General features: G+C 41.9%; 1 protein-coding gene across 12 annotated transcripts in view; it reads left to right on the forward strand.

The window, feature by feature from the left end:
• The window catches only part of SYTL5 (synaptotagmin like 5), a 259,990-nt gene that overhangs the window by 199,037 nt on the left and 46,533 nt on the right, over positions 1-14,420 (forward strand). For 11 of the 12 annotated variants that reach the window (XM_044936827.2, XM_044936829.2, XM_044936825.2 and 8 more), the window contains 2 exons: positions 1,669-1,777; positions 5,330-5,464. In XM_044936827.2, the coding sequence (XP_044792762.2) occupies positions 1,669-1,777; positions 5,330-5,464 (244 nt within the window). The remainder of the gene's footprint in view (positions 1-1,668; positions 1,778-5,329; positions 5,465-14,420) is intronic. The other variant, XM_044936831.2, reaches the window with a different exon arrangement.

Consider the following 14,420-nt stretch of genomic DNA (forward strand, 5'->3'; position numbering starts at 1 on the left):
TCCTCCACTTCATAATTCTTCTTGCCTGTTCACTCAATGCCAGCCCCTATATGCCAGCTGTTGAACTGTACTACTGTACTAATGTGTCTTCTTTTTGTATTTGTTTTTTATGTGTTGTATTACACATAGAAGTATTACAAACTTCTCACATAAATAACAGCCAACTATACTGTTGGGTACTTAGGTTAACTTTGTTGGACTTACAAGCACACTCTCAGAACGGAATTTGTTCATATGTAGGGATTTACTGTAACACCCCACTTTGAGAACGCTAGTCTGTGCATTCAAACCACAATTTAACTGCTTAAATATTGAGTGAAACGTATGTTTAGAATCATAATTCTCATCTGGGCTACAGTAAAGCTGGAGCAGACATCTGTGGGTCTGTTCCTAGGGTATCTCACCTTTCACATACTGGAGAAAAATGCCCTGATTTTGAAGCCTGGCTGGGAGGCTTGGACCTGCTTCCAGGGCCCCTTCTTGGTGTCGCACTACCAAGGAAGGGCTCTCCCAGATGGGTAACCCTGGGACTAATGCCACAGAGAGAGCAGAGTCGAGTTACAAGGAAGCAGTCAGTTCTGGCTGCTTCCTCCATTCAAACCTCAGCAGTGTAGACCGTCAGAAGGTATGTGCAGAGCTACTCACCCTCCCAGGATCAGATCAGATCAGTCGTTCAGTCATCTCCGACTCTTTGCGACCCCATGAATCGCAGCACACCAGGCCTGCCTGTCCATCACCAACTCCCAGAGTTCACTCAGACTCATGTCCATCGAGTCAGTAATGCCATCCAGCCATCTCATCCTCTGTCGTCCCCTTCTCCTCTTGCCCCCAATCCCTCCCAGCATCAGAGTCTTTTCCAATGAGTCAACTCTTCGCATGAGGTGGCCAAAGTACTGGAGTTTCAGCTTTAGCATCGTTCCTTCCAAAGAAATCCCAGGGCTGATCTCCTTCAGAATGGACTGGTTGGATCTCCTTGCAGTCCAGGGGACTCTCAAGAGTCTTCTCCAACACCACAGTTCAAAAGCATTAATTCTTCGGCACTCAGCTTTCTTCACAGTCCAACTCTCACATCCATACATGACCACAGGAAAAACCATAGCCTTGACTAGACGAACCTTTGTTGGCAAAGTAATGTCTCTGCTTTTGAATATGCTATCTAGGTTGGTCATAACTTTCCTTCCAAGGAGTAAGCGTCTTTTAATTTCATGGCTGCACTCACCATCTGCAGTGATTTTGGAGCCCAGAAAAATAAAGTCTGACACTGTTTCCACTGTTCCCCCATCTATTTCCCATGAAGTGATGGGACCGAATGCCATGATATTGTTTCTAGAATCCCATGCTACAATTCAGCCTCTAGGTATTTGGAGTTCTCCTGAACCTTGGATCCTCTGCCCTAAAAATATTTGTAGAGGAGGATGTTTAATTCCTCCATTGTGATTATCTCTACAAAGCTTATCTCAGCAAAACTCCCACAGATGAGTCCCAATCTTAATCTTCGTTTAACTCAACAGATGAAAAATACATGTGTGACTGGGAAACATAAGATGGAAACATCATTGCCAGTTACTCTGTCCTGTGTTAATGTAGAAACATGAATGAAGACTAGGAAATAGCTTTCGTTTCTTGCCATTTTGTGTGTAAATTTGTCTTCTGATTGTTTTTAATGAGGAGATGGAGAAATACAAAGCCAAGAACAAACCCGCCAGAACACAGAAAAGTCAGATGCTTTGCCTTCTTCTGGGCAGAAGGCCAGCCACGATGGACCCAGGAGAAAGGGGTAAGACACAGCCTCTTTAAGGTAATCTTTGATCCTTGTTCTGGTCACCTGCAACATAGACACCCCCCCCCCCGAGCCCCCGCTGTTTTTCAAGTCTAATGTCACTTAAGTGACCCAGAAGAGGTCAGAGAGTTGACTGAGGTAACATTTTCTTATCATTTGCCTCAGGAAATGCAGTTTTAATTACTTTCAGTTTTAGATAAAGGTCCCTTCTGACCTGAACCTGTGAGGATTTTGCTTTCATTTGACATATCTAATCTTATACCAAGTGAATCCCTTTATTTCTCAGTAGAAGGCTTCATGCTCGGGCCAGTGTTGCCTGTAAGGAGGTGATGACCACCTTTGTTGTAGTCGACACCAACCCCTCCACCCTCCCCAAGCTGCCCAACCTGAGTGCTGATGTATGAAACAGCCAAATCCAAGATTTCTTTTTTTTTAATTTAAATTAATTTATTTTAATTGGAGGCTAATTACTTTACAATATTGTATTGGTTTTGCCATACATCAACTCTTAATAGGGCTTAAAACACTGTCTCCCCTGTTTAAAATGCAGGTCTCCTTAAGGAAAGAATCATTTGGCCACCTCACTAACTTCATTCAGAAAGCAAATCTATGTGTCAAGTACTGAGAATAGGAATGGGAGGCCAATAGGGAGGCACTGGGAAACTGGAAATGAGAAGGTTCCATCAGGGGAGTCAATTGGCCCCAAAAATGCAGGTTATAAGGACTGAAAGGCACAACTTCCCTGGTGGTCCGGTGGTTCAGACTTTGCCTTCCAATGCAGGAGGTGTGACTTCAATCCCTGGTCGGAGAGCTAAGATCCCACATGCCTCATGGCCACAAAAACCAAAGCATAAAACAGGAATAATATTGTAACAAATTCAATACAGACTGTAATAATGGTCCACATCAAAAATTTAAAAAGGACCCAAAGGGCAAAGTATTGCTTCATAGCCCTGCCTGTTGCAGTCTCTATCTCTCAGTCAGCTGGTGGCCAGTTTTGTGGTCCAGGTAGTGAAAATCCTAATCTATACCAAGTGGCTTTATGGTTTGTTCTGAGTAGTGTGGGGCTTCCCTGATGAGTCAGCAGTAAAGAATCCACCTGCCAACACAGTAGACGTGGGTTCAGTCCCTGGGCTTGGAAGAACCCCTGGAGAAGGGAATATGGCAACCTACTCCAGTATTCTTTCCTGGGAAATCTCATGGCCAGAGGAGCCTGGCGGGCTGTAGTCCATGGTGTCACAAAGAGTCAGATATGATGGAGCACATACACGCACATTGGGTAGCATGGCTTTGTTCTCAGCAAAAGCCAATGTGAAAGGCTGCCAGTCCCTGAGTCTTCATCTGTCTCTACAGAAAGTGTATTTTTTTTTCTTTTTTTAAAGAATCTTTTACTATGAGTAGGCGTGAATCCTAAATGTCATTTGACTCAAACACTCATGACTAACCATGACTTCGTTAATTAACAGTGATGAATGGGAAAGATAGCTAGAGGGGCCATATGTCCTATATCTTAAGCCTTCCTACCATTCTAAACCTATTTGTCTCTCCTTGGGGCTCCCACAATGGCTTGTGCCTCTGCATCACTCTTGATTTTGCACTCTGACATCAAGCCCCTCCTTACACAAGAATGTAAAGTAAATGAACTGATCTCGCCGGATACACCCCCTCCCTCCCCTGCTCTTAATTGTAAGCTCTTCTACTGGCTTTTTTACCTTTGTGTTGCAGTATTCAGCATGGTGCCTGGCCCATCAAAAACAATCAGTGATCTGATTGAATTTGGTGTGGAGCCCACAAGGGCCTCTAGGAGGTAGAGTGTGTGGACCCCAGGCCAGGCATCACTATGTGGGTTACAGAATGGCGAGCCTGGAGCTGGGAGACAGTAAGGAGCTAAACAGTACCATGAATGATATACATCCTGAATTGTCAAAAGAGTCCTAGTGCTGGACTGAGCTCTGCTGAAACTCCAAACTGGGGTCTGATTGTTCTGTCATCAAAGAATGTAACACCTAGTTGGAAAGAAAAGGTTTAAAGGTCCACACTTGAAAAGTTAATAATATAGAGAAAGATTTTAGGAAAATCTAAGATGGCAATATGAGCGGCCTGATAGCCCTTTTGAAACACGGCAAGAAGTTTGTTGTTGTTTAGTAGCTCAGTCGTGTCTAATTCTTTAGGGACCCCGTGGACTATAGCCCACCAGCCTCTTCTATCCATGGGATTTTCCAGGCAGGAATACTGGGTTGCCATTTCCTTCTCCAGGGGATCTTCCCGACCCAGGGATTGAACCTCTGTTTCCTGCATGGCAGGTGGAATTTTTCCCACTGAGCTACCAGGGAAGCTGTATGACTACAAAAGATATAATATGGGAACAAATAATTAAATATTAGATTATCAATGTTGGGAGGGCACAGGGACCATTGGGAAAGGAATCAAATTCTAAGTGGGACTTGATGAGGAGCTTGAAAGAGGGAGAGGGCCCAGGATAACAAAAGAGGAGGAAGAGTGAGTTCACATGGAGGAGACACTGGAAGCAGCTGTGCAGAGGTAAGGACATGTACACAGTGGTTCTCAAAGTAACATCATTTGACATGATATTAAGTGCTATTCTCACCAAAAATGTAATTTCCAGGCAGACTGAAGCTTCTGACACTTTGACGAGACACTCCACCAGTGGTCTTTGAAACAGACAACTTGGCAGATCCTATTAAGATTGTCTCAGTACCTCTGGAATAGTTTTTCCCCATGAGAAAACTATAACCAGTAAAGTAAATGAATTGGTCTCTACCAATACCACACAAAAGGAAAATAGCTTTGGTTTGTCTTTATGTGAGTGCATTTGAAAAGACCCATGTTTGAGGCTTTTGATAGCTTGGATCATGACCTGAATGTTAGTTTCTGAAAAGCTCTTTTTGCTTAAGTTCCAAATAATTTGGGGAAATGGGAATGCAGTCAAGTTTCATGTGGTGTGAGCCATTCCATTGTTCAGACTTATTACCCCAGGAGCATGCGTGCAGTCACTTAGTCCTCAAGAACTGGCTGGGTTGTAGTTCATGCCAGGCCTCCCTCTAACCTTAGGGGACCTGACAGGAAACAAGAAGAACAAGAGTTGTCCTTCTCATGGAGCTACAGTCTAGTAAGTTGCTACATTAGTTGATCCCAAAGGATCATCGTAGCTCTTCTGTCTGAGCAAGGTGAGTTCAAACTCCCCTTTTCTCAGCATTGTGTAAATAAGTTCAGCCCAGGCAGTGCTTCTCCATTCTCAGGTGATAGTGGTGAGTCCCCAAAGTCAATGGTATTTTTCTTTGAAGGACAGAGTCCTAGCCTACCAGCAGCTGGTATGGCTTTGGGAGAATGCCCTCACCGCCTCTACTGGTACCTTTGACATTCTGTTGCAGAAGCCATGGGGACTCCCCAGAATTTCTCAGCCTCGAGTCAGCTTTGTTGAAGAATTATATACTGTTGGAAGTACAATAAATGGTATTCTTAAAATGATATACTTAAGTGTTTTATTATCTTCCTTTTAAATATATGTATGTATATATGTAATTTCAGATTTCTTCTTAGCAAGTTCAGATCAGCAACCAGAGGAGAAATAATCACTCCAAAAACTGAAAGTGGGCGGAGCTACAGCTTGGACTTAGACAGCCACAATTTTCGGAGTTTAAAGTCAGCCCCTGGTTCTGACAGGTAAGACACATAACAGATTGGCCAAAAGAATAGACTGAGGACAGTGTTGGTATGTGCATTCGTGCTCAGTCACTTCAGTCGTGTCCGACTCTTTGTGACCCCATGGACTATAGCCTGCCAGGCTCCTGTGTCCATGGGGATTCTCCAGGCAAGAATACTGGAGTGGGTTGCCATGCCCTCCTCCAGGGGATCTTCCCAACCCAGGGATTGAACCCAGGTCTCGCACATTGCAGGTGGATTCTTTACCATCTGAGCCACCAGGGAAGCCCAGGTTTGTATATTTCTATCCAAATGATGCTTCCAGATACCTGTAATGTATTCCCTCTCAGAGATCTTCTAATACATAATGTGAAAACCCAGGAGGATAGTTTTTAGTTGAAATGGTAAGCACTTATATTTCTGGAATTACAGCTATCGAAATCATCTGTGCACTTGCATGGCTGAGACTTGATGTCTTTTGGGGACTCAGGGCTGCAGTTCACATGGATAAATCCAGGCAAATAAATTGTTTTCATTGATTTCTTGATTTTTTTCTGTTTAAGCTTTGGAAAAAGAAACCTCTAGGTGTCATATACATTGCTTGCAACTTTAAAAAAATGAATAATAATTTCCTTTGAATTGCCTCAGAGAATTTCCACAAAGTCCACTTCTTTATAGTTCTACCACCTCTAACTTGTTATCAGAGGGCCAGCTCCTCAAATCTCCCATGCATAGAGCTAGCACCTTGTCAAGAAAAGTAAAGAGAGAAAAGATAGCCAAGAGCCTAATCGTTTCCTATCAGGCTGAATGTTCTTTATCCTGTTGGAACAGAAGTCAAGGCTGATTTTCATGACTGGTATATTATCAAAGGCAATGATGAGAAAAAAGATCTATCCTCATGGGTCATTAAGAGTGCAGGTACTGTCCATACCAATATCTTTTCCCTATAGTATTCCTACAAACTTGTGTCACTTTATGTAAAACTTCAAAGAAAAAAATAAAACATAAAATAAATCATTTCTCATCCACTATCAAAAGATTATGATTGTATTCAGTCCTTTGCAAATTCTCAAAGAATGTAGCTATATTTCCTTTACGATAAAAAATACTTTAAACTCTGGTTGCATTTGTCCTTGAAATCATTTCCTTTGACTTCTCTTGGGGTGGCCCTCTATCTTGTCCCATAAAACCTTATGTAGGAAAATCTCATTTTTGGTTTTGATTGCTGAGTTCCTAACTCTCAGACAGGGATCAAAATTATTTAGAGATGCTATTTTTGTTCAGCCTCGTGGGGACTCGCTGGATGAGCTATCTTGGCTCATATTTCAGGCTGGCATTTAAAAGGGACAATATATCTATATAAAGAGGAAAGATGGAGTCCCCCGTTCAAAACACTTAGTCTCCTGGCTCAATGAAGAAAATTAAATTATTTCATTTTACAGTTACTTAAGAGTAAGGGTCATACTCTCCAATATCACAGTGCTTACACGGTTGTTTCAGAATCTACCTGCCTGGGTTTATTCCTTGAGTCTTAACAAGTTCTGTGTGTAGATATAGTTGACCCTGAAATAACATAGAAGTTAGTTGTGCTGACCCCACCCGCTCACTTTACCTGTCAAAAATCCGAGTATAACTTGACAGTAAGCTTTTCCTATCCACAGTTCCTCTGTATCCTCATGCAGCTCCACATCCAAGGATTTACCCAACTGAGGATCCTGGCGTACTGTAGTATTTACTATGGGTTAAAAAAAAAAAAATCGATGCATAAAAAGAACCACACACGTAAAGCTATAAAGCCATATGAACATGTTTCACCAAAGACTGGTGTATTGACCCAGGGGTCTCTTGTTGTAAATTGGAAGGTTGTCACTAAATAGACTTTATCTTTGAGATTGTAAATACCCAAGATCAATAGATAGAATATAATGGTCAGGGTGCTTTGGTTTAGAGATAGAATATATTAATAATAGTCAGGGTGCTTCGGCTGAACCAGGCCAAGAACAATGTGTTCCCAATAAGAAGGAGAGTCAAGATGTTTGGGAGATCAGTAGAGCACAATGTCCTTTTCCTGAAACATGTATTTATCATAATGATGATTCATTCATTAAAGGACTGCCACTGTGAGATGAGTTACATTATCTCCAAATTATTCCTTAGGAAGTGGGAGCAGGAGGTGGCCTATCTTTTCTTCACTCCCATCCCTAAAAGGTGTTAACTCCTTTTTTATTTTCTTGGAGCTGGAGGAATTCTGCAAAGCCAAGTAGTCAAGCTTGCAGACCTTCTTTTCTCATTAGGTTCTTCAAGCAGAACTGCAGCCTCCCCTGTAACAGCAGATTCCCCAAAAAAAGAATTTGCAAGATTCTGGCCTCTGCCGTCTATTACCTGGCCTAGCTTAGCAGTTAATTCCCCCTTCTCCTCTTCCACGCATATTTCTTCATAGTTCATTGTTCTTTTCCTGGAGCAGCTGGGCTTGAGCATCGTTTTTAAAAACTCATATCAGAGTGGAAATGATTGTTTTTCAGATGCCTGGTTCGACTTTATTTCTTTTCAGGAGTTTCAAAGCAGGGAAATATGTGAATGGCTTAGGCAAGGTGCAGCAGCTTCTCAGAGGAACATGGCAAATGGCTCTTCACTGGTTTCTTGGGACTTGACACATGAGACAGCTGCGTTTTGTTTTTTTAAAGGCATATAAATGTGAACTGTAATTAACAAACAGAATACTCTTCAAGGCAGTGATTCCTAATTCCTTTCACGCTGTGATGAGTTGTCAATGTGGTGTGATTTGTGAGATATCTATCTAAAATCTTTAAAAAAAAAAAAAAAGTCTTAGCTAATACTGAAAACAACAACAACAAAAAATCAAATAGACTCACAGACTTTGAGAAGGAACTTATGGTTGCTAGGGAGATGAATGGGGGAAGGGGATAGTTAGGGAGTTTGGGATGAACATGTACACACTGCTATACTTAAATGGATAACCAAAAAGGTTCTACTATATAGCACAGGGAGCTCTGCTCAATGTTATGTGGCAGCCTGGATGGGAGGGGAGGGGAGTTTAGGGGAGAATGGGTACATATATATGCATGGCTGAGTCCCTATCCTGTTCATCTGAAACTGTCACAACACTGTCTGCTAATTGGCTATACCCCAATAGAAAATAAAAAGTTTAAAAAAAAATCCCACTCTCCTAGAAATGAATCCTCAGACAAGGATTCCTAAGTGAGTAATTTATTAATTGAAATGATTCTGGGCTACCAGAATTGAAATGAGCTACCAGTAAGGGAGTAAGTGACCTAGATGGGTGGGATGGAGAGGGGTCAGAGAGAGGTCCAAGAGGGAGGGGATATATGTCTACATAGAGCTAATTCAATTTGCTGTAAGCAGAAACCAACAAAATATTGTAAAGCAACTATACCTCAATTTTTTTAAAAAGCAAAGAAGATGAGAAATTTGCTGTCTCTGGTGAGGTATGAGTTTGAGAACTCAGCTTAATCCTGCAAGAGATTCTGGGGCATAAAGTATTGGTATCTCTAGGTTTTTACATTTTGAGGAGCTGGACCATTGCACTTCTGTCCCAATAAGTTGTTGTTTATAGGTTCCCTTAGATTGGGTTTCCAGATTTAGCAAATGATACAGGATGTCCAGTTAAATTTTTCAGGTAAAAAACTTAAAAAAAATACGTTTCATGAAATCTTACTTGTATGTACCACATAAATAGTAGTATATTTTTATACTAAAAAATTCTTGATTGTTTATCTGAAATTCAGATTTAACTGAGGGTCAGGGGAGGCATATTTCAAGGCATGCTTGGCCTCCAGTGCTAAAGGCAAAGCTCTGAGCATCCTAAGTGCAAACCATTAGCAGAAAAGTACCCAGAAGCTTGGGATGGGTGGGTGGAGCCTGCTGCAAGGGATCTGAGGGTATCTGGAAGGGGACATCAATACTGTACCCTAAAATACAGGAAGAGTGGAACTTAGAACTGAAAAATTGATTTTGTTCAGTAAGAAGATGGATAAAGGATGCTGCTGTGTTTCTCAGCAGCATTTCTATCATGACATTGGAGGATACGGCAAGTATTGAACCACAGGAACCTGTACCTCTGACAACCAACCAGTTTCTCCTGTCCCCCAACCCCACCCCCTGCCCAAGCGCATTCTAGTTTTATCCAGTTGTTCTTAATTGCTCTCTGGGAGGCCCGGGACTGACTGTCACAGTCTCGGTGACGCTTCACAAGCTGATTTGGTCAGCTCTGATCCAAAAGCAGAAACCACACCATTCATGGCAGCCCTTACCTTCTTAGCTGATCCTCATTCTCATCCCTTCCCCCAGCTCCCTCCCTCTTGCTCACCCTCTCCCTCTGTCTCTCTCTCTTTCCTTCGGGTAAATAAGACATGTTAGGTATCTTAATGACTAAAAAAGTCATTCTTTCCTCATATCTGTTATTTTGGGCAAAATAGGTTGATGAAACCCATTCTGTCATTATGTGACGCATTCTTTTTTCATCACAAGTAAAATCATCTTCCTGTCCCCAATGTCATTTTCATTAACATCTTTGAGATTAAGATGGCAATTAAGCAGCATCCTCTTACTACTATTTGAAATATTAGCAAGCTGGGAGTGTTTTAGCTCTGAGTCAGGACCGCTTCCACAAAGTTAATACTGGTTTGTTTTGTGCAGTAGATAAAATGCTGTATAGCTAGTTTCTAATGCTCTGAGCAAACTCCTTTCCTTACCAGGCTTTAAAAATTGTTCAAATTTATAGTACATCTCTAAAAGTACATCCAGTTCATTCTGTAATCCTAGCTGTGAGAGTTTTGTGACGCAAAAGAATAATGGTTATAAGGACTGTTCTCCAAAGGAAAATTACTTTCACCTCTTTCCTGTGCCTCTGCTTAATTTGTCTGGTGCTAATTCCTTTCTTCCTCTTTTAACCTGCTTTGAGTAAGCTCAGCCCTTCTTAGTGGCAGCAAAGGATGAGCAGATAAAGCCACAAGCTTCACAAATACTAAGCCTAAAGCAATTTGCAAAATCCTGGTGTCCTGAGAAAAATGACTCTTCCTTCCATGAAGTGATAGACAGGTGACAGAAGAAGTGAGAAATAGTGGAGTTATGAGAGTATGTGATTTACTTGAACTGTGGCTGTATCCATTAGAGTTACATGAGGTCTAGAGTGGGCTTCCCTGGTGGCTCAGATGGTAAAGAATCTGCCTGCAATGTGGGAGACCTGGGTTCAATCCCTGAGTTGGGAAGATCTCTTACTTATTCTGACTTGTTCTGTGCACAGGAGCTCCAGGCTCTTGGGATTGAAAAGAAATCCTCTCTGGTAGAGTTATGTGTGTTCATAGTAAACAGAGTTCTGTGCTTAAGGGTGAGTGCTGAGCGGGAATGGGTGGGACGCTGCCCTCTGCTGCAGCATCCCCCCATAACTGCTCTCAGACCTTTTCCAAAGGTGCAGTGTCTCACACTGCCGGAGCCCCTGATTTGTGTTTTCTTTGTATACATGTGACTTTCCTCATTATAAATGTCAATAATGTGAGGCAGTATGGAGATCGGGAGTTCAGCCAGACCCTTGACACCATACTTAGGTTGAACTACTCCTGGGTTCTGAGTTCTTTTTGTTAAATTGGAGTAGAATTGCTTTACAATGTTGAGTTTAGTTTCTGATGTACAACAGAGTGAATCAGCTATTTGTATACATAGATCCCCTCCCTCTTGGACCTCCCTCCCTCTTCCACCCCACCCCTCTCCATCATCACAGAGCACGGAGCTGAGCTCCCTGTACTACACAAGAGCTTCCTACTAGCTCTCTGTTTTATACACGGTTGTGTATGTGTGTCAATCCTAATCTCCCAATTTGTCCCACCCTCCTTTCCCTACTTCCCATGTCCACATCTCTGTCTCTATTTCTGCCCTGGAACTAGGATCATCTGTACCATTTTTCTAGATTCCACATACATGCATTAATGTGTTTCTCTTTCTGACTTACTTCACTCTCACCTAAGGTGTATTAGGTGACACATTACATGCTCAGGGTAGCTAAGACAGAGTAATGGCCTTTCTTCTTCTGTTAGATCACTGAGGAGTAGAACTAAATGATTCACCCACCTATGTATTTTATTTATACAAATAAATTCAACATATAGCTCTGCCAATGTTATTGGCCTAGTACTGTATGTGTTCATTTAGTTGCTAAGTTGAGTCTGACTCTTGTGACCCCATGTACTGTATGTAGCCTGCCAGGCTTGTCTGCCCTTTCCTTCTCCAGGGGATCTTTCTGACCCAAGGATCAAACCCAGATCTCTTGCATTGCAGGTGGATTCTTTACTGACTGAACCATCAGGGAAGGCCCCTAGTACTATATGCCAAGTGGTAAATATGGAAGTTCTTAGACAATGCTGCTTTTTCCCTTTTCCCTTGGTGAACTTCCAATTTGTCAGGGAAGGTTGGGATGACTAAACGATTTCAAGACAATATGGTATCACTACACACAAAGCTAGTGGAGGTGATGGAATTCCAGCTGAGCTGTTTCAAATCCTAAAAGATGATGCTGTTAAAATGCTGCACTCAATATGCCAGCAAATTGGAAAACTCAGCAATCCCAAAGAAAGGCAATGCCAAAGAATGTTCAAACTACCACTCAATTGTACTCATTTCACATGCTAGCAAAGTAATGCTCAAAATTCTCTAACTGAGCCTTCAACATTTTGTGAACTGAAAACTTCCAGATGTTAAAGCTGGATGTAGAAAAGGCAGAGGAACCAGAGATCAAATTGCCAACATTCAGTGGATCAAAGAAAAAGCAAAAGAATTCCAGAAAAACATCCTCTTCTGCTTCATTGACTATGCTAAAGCCTTTGACTGTGTGGATCACAACAGACTGTGGAAAATTCCTCAAGAAATGGGAATACCAGATCACCTTACCTGCATCCTGAGAAACCTTTATGCAGGTCAAGGGGCAACAGTTACACCCAGACATGGAACAACAGACTGATTCCAAATAGGAAAAGGAGTACGTCAAGGCTGTATATGGTCACCCTGCTTATTTAAGTTATATGCAGAGTACATCATGTGAAATGCTGGACAGGATGAAGCACAAGCTGAAATCAAGATAACTGGGAGAAATATCAATAACCTCAGATATGCAGATGACACCACCCTTATGGCAGAAAGTGAAGAGGAACTAAAGAGCTTCTTGATGAAATTGAAAGAGGAGAGTGAAAAAGTTGGCTTAAAGCTCAACATTCAAAAAACGAAGATCATGGTATCCGGTCCCATCACTTCATGGGCAATAGATGGGGAAACAATGGAAACAGTGACAGACTTCAGTTTCTTGGGCTCCAAAATCACTGCAGATGGTGACTGCAGCCATGAAATTGAAAGACGCTTGATCCTTTGAATAAAAGCTATGACCAACCTAGATAGCATATTAAAAATCAGAGACATTACTTTGCCCCCATATTCCATATAGTGAAAGGTGTGGTTTTTCTAGTAGTCATATATGGATGTGAGAACTGGACCGTAAAGAAAGCTGAGCATCAGAGAATTGATGCTTTCAAACTGTGGTGTTGGAGAAGACTCTTAAGAGTCCCTTGGACTGCAAGGAGATCCAACCAGTCCATCCTAAAGGAAATCAGTCCTAAATATTCATTGGAAAGACTGATGTTGAATTTGAAACTTCAATACTTTGGCCACCTGATGTGAAGAGCTGACTCATTTGAAAAGACCCTGATGCTGGGAAAGATTGAAGGCAGGAGAGAAGGGAACGACAGAGGGTGAGATGGTTGGATGGCATCACTGACGGAATGGACATGAGTTTGAGCAAGCTCCTGTAGATGGTGAAGGACAGGGAAACCTAGCATGCTACAGTCCATGGGGTCACAGAGAGTCGGACATGACTGAGTGACTGAACAACAACATGGTATCATGATAAAAAGATCATCTGCATGCTATGGAAAAGCCAGAGACAGGCATTTAACCATCCAGAAGCATCAGAGGAGCTTCATGGAAATGATGCCTAAGCAACTTGAAGGAGTGAGGAGGACGTGGCCACACAAAGAGAGGTGAGACCATCCTAGGTAGAGGAACCAGAAAGTTCAAAGGAAAAGATACATAAAGCAATTTTGCATGTGCTAGAAAACAAACAGTTCAAGGGTTTTTTTAAATATATTTTAATGTTTCTTTTTCTAGCTACCATCTTTTTTATTTTTATTCATTTGTTTCTTTTTGACTTTGCTGAGTCTTTGTTGCTGCACGCAGGTTTTCTCTAGTTACAGTGAGTGAGGACTACTCTCTAGCTGTGATGCAGGGTCTTCACATTGTGGTATTTTCTCTTGTGGAGCATAGACTCTAGAGTGCTTGGGCTTCAGTAATCATAACACACAGGCCTGGTGTGGCATTTTCCTGGATCAGGCATCAAACCTGTGTCCCCTGAATTGGCAGGCGAATTCTTACCCACTGGACCAGGGAAGTCCCAGTTCAGAGTTTTTAGAATGTAAAATTGAAATGTGGTTTACAAAAGATGAGATGGAGAGTTTCATTGAGCAGGATGTGGATGGCTTTTGATACCTTGATAGCTTTTTTCTTATAAGCAACATAGCATCCCATGTAGAACAAGAGTTTAGGAAATCCAAACTATTGGGTTGGCCAAAAAGTTCACTCAGGTTTTTAAGATTCTTTGGAAAAACACGAGCCAAGCAAACTTTTTGGCCAACCCAATACTAAGTACAGAGTAAGTGCTTATTCCATTTAGTTGCTGAAAGCTAAATTCTGAGGTGAAGGCAATTGGCTTTCTCACTTATAACTTCTACTCCACCCAATATTTGTCATGGCTGCTGGCCTCTCGTCCAACTGGCTTCCAGCTCTTCTTAAAAAACAAGACATGGGAACAGGATTTTGTTGTGATTGTGAATGACAAAATATTATCAGACTGAGATTTCTACTTGTCCTTAATTTCTTTTTCCTCATACCCAGAGTCCCT

The sequence above is a fragment of the Bubalus bubalis genome, chromosome X (genome assembly GCF_019923935.1).
Source record: "Bubalus bubalis isolate 160015118507 breed Murrah chromosome X, NDDB_SH_1, whole genome shotgun sequence".
NCBI lineage: Eukaryota > Metazoa > Chordata > Mammalia > Artiodactyla > Bovidae > Bubalus > Bubalus bubalis.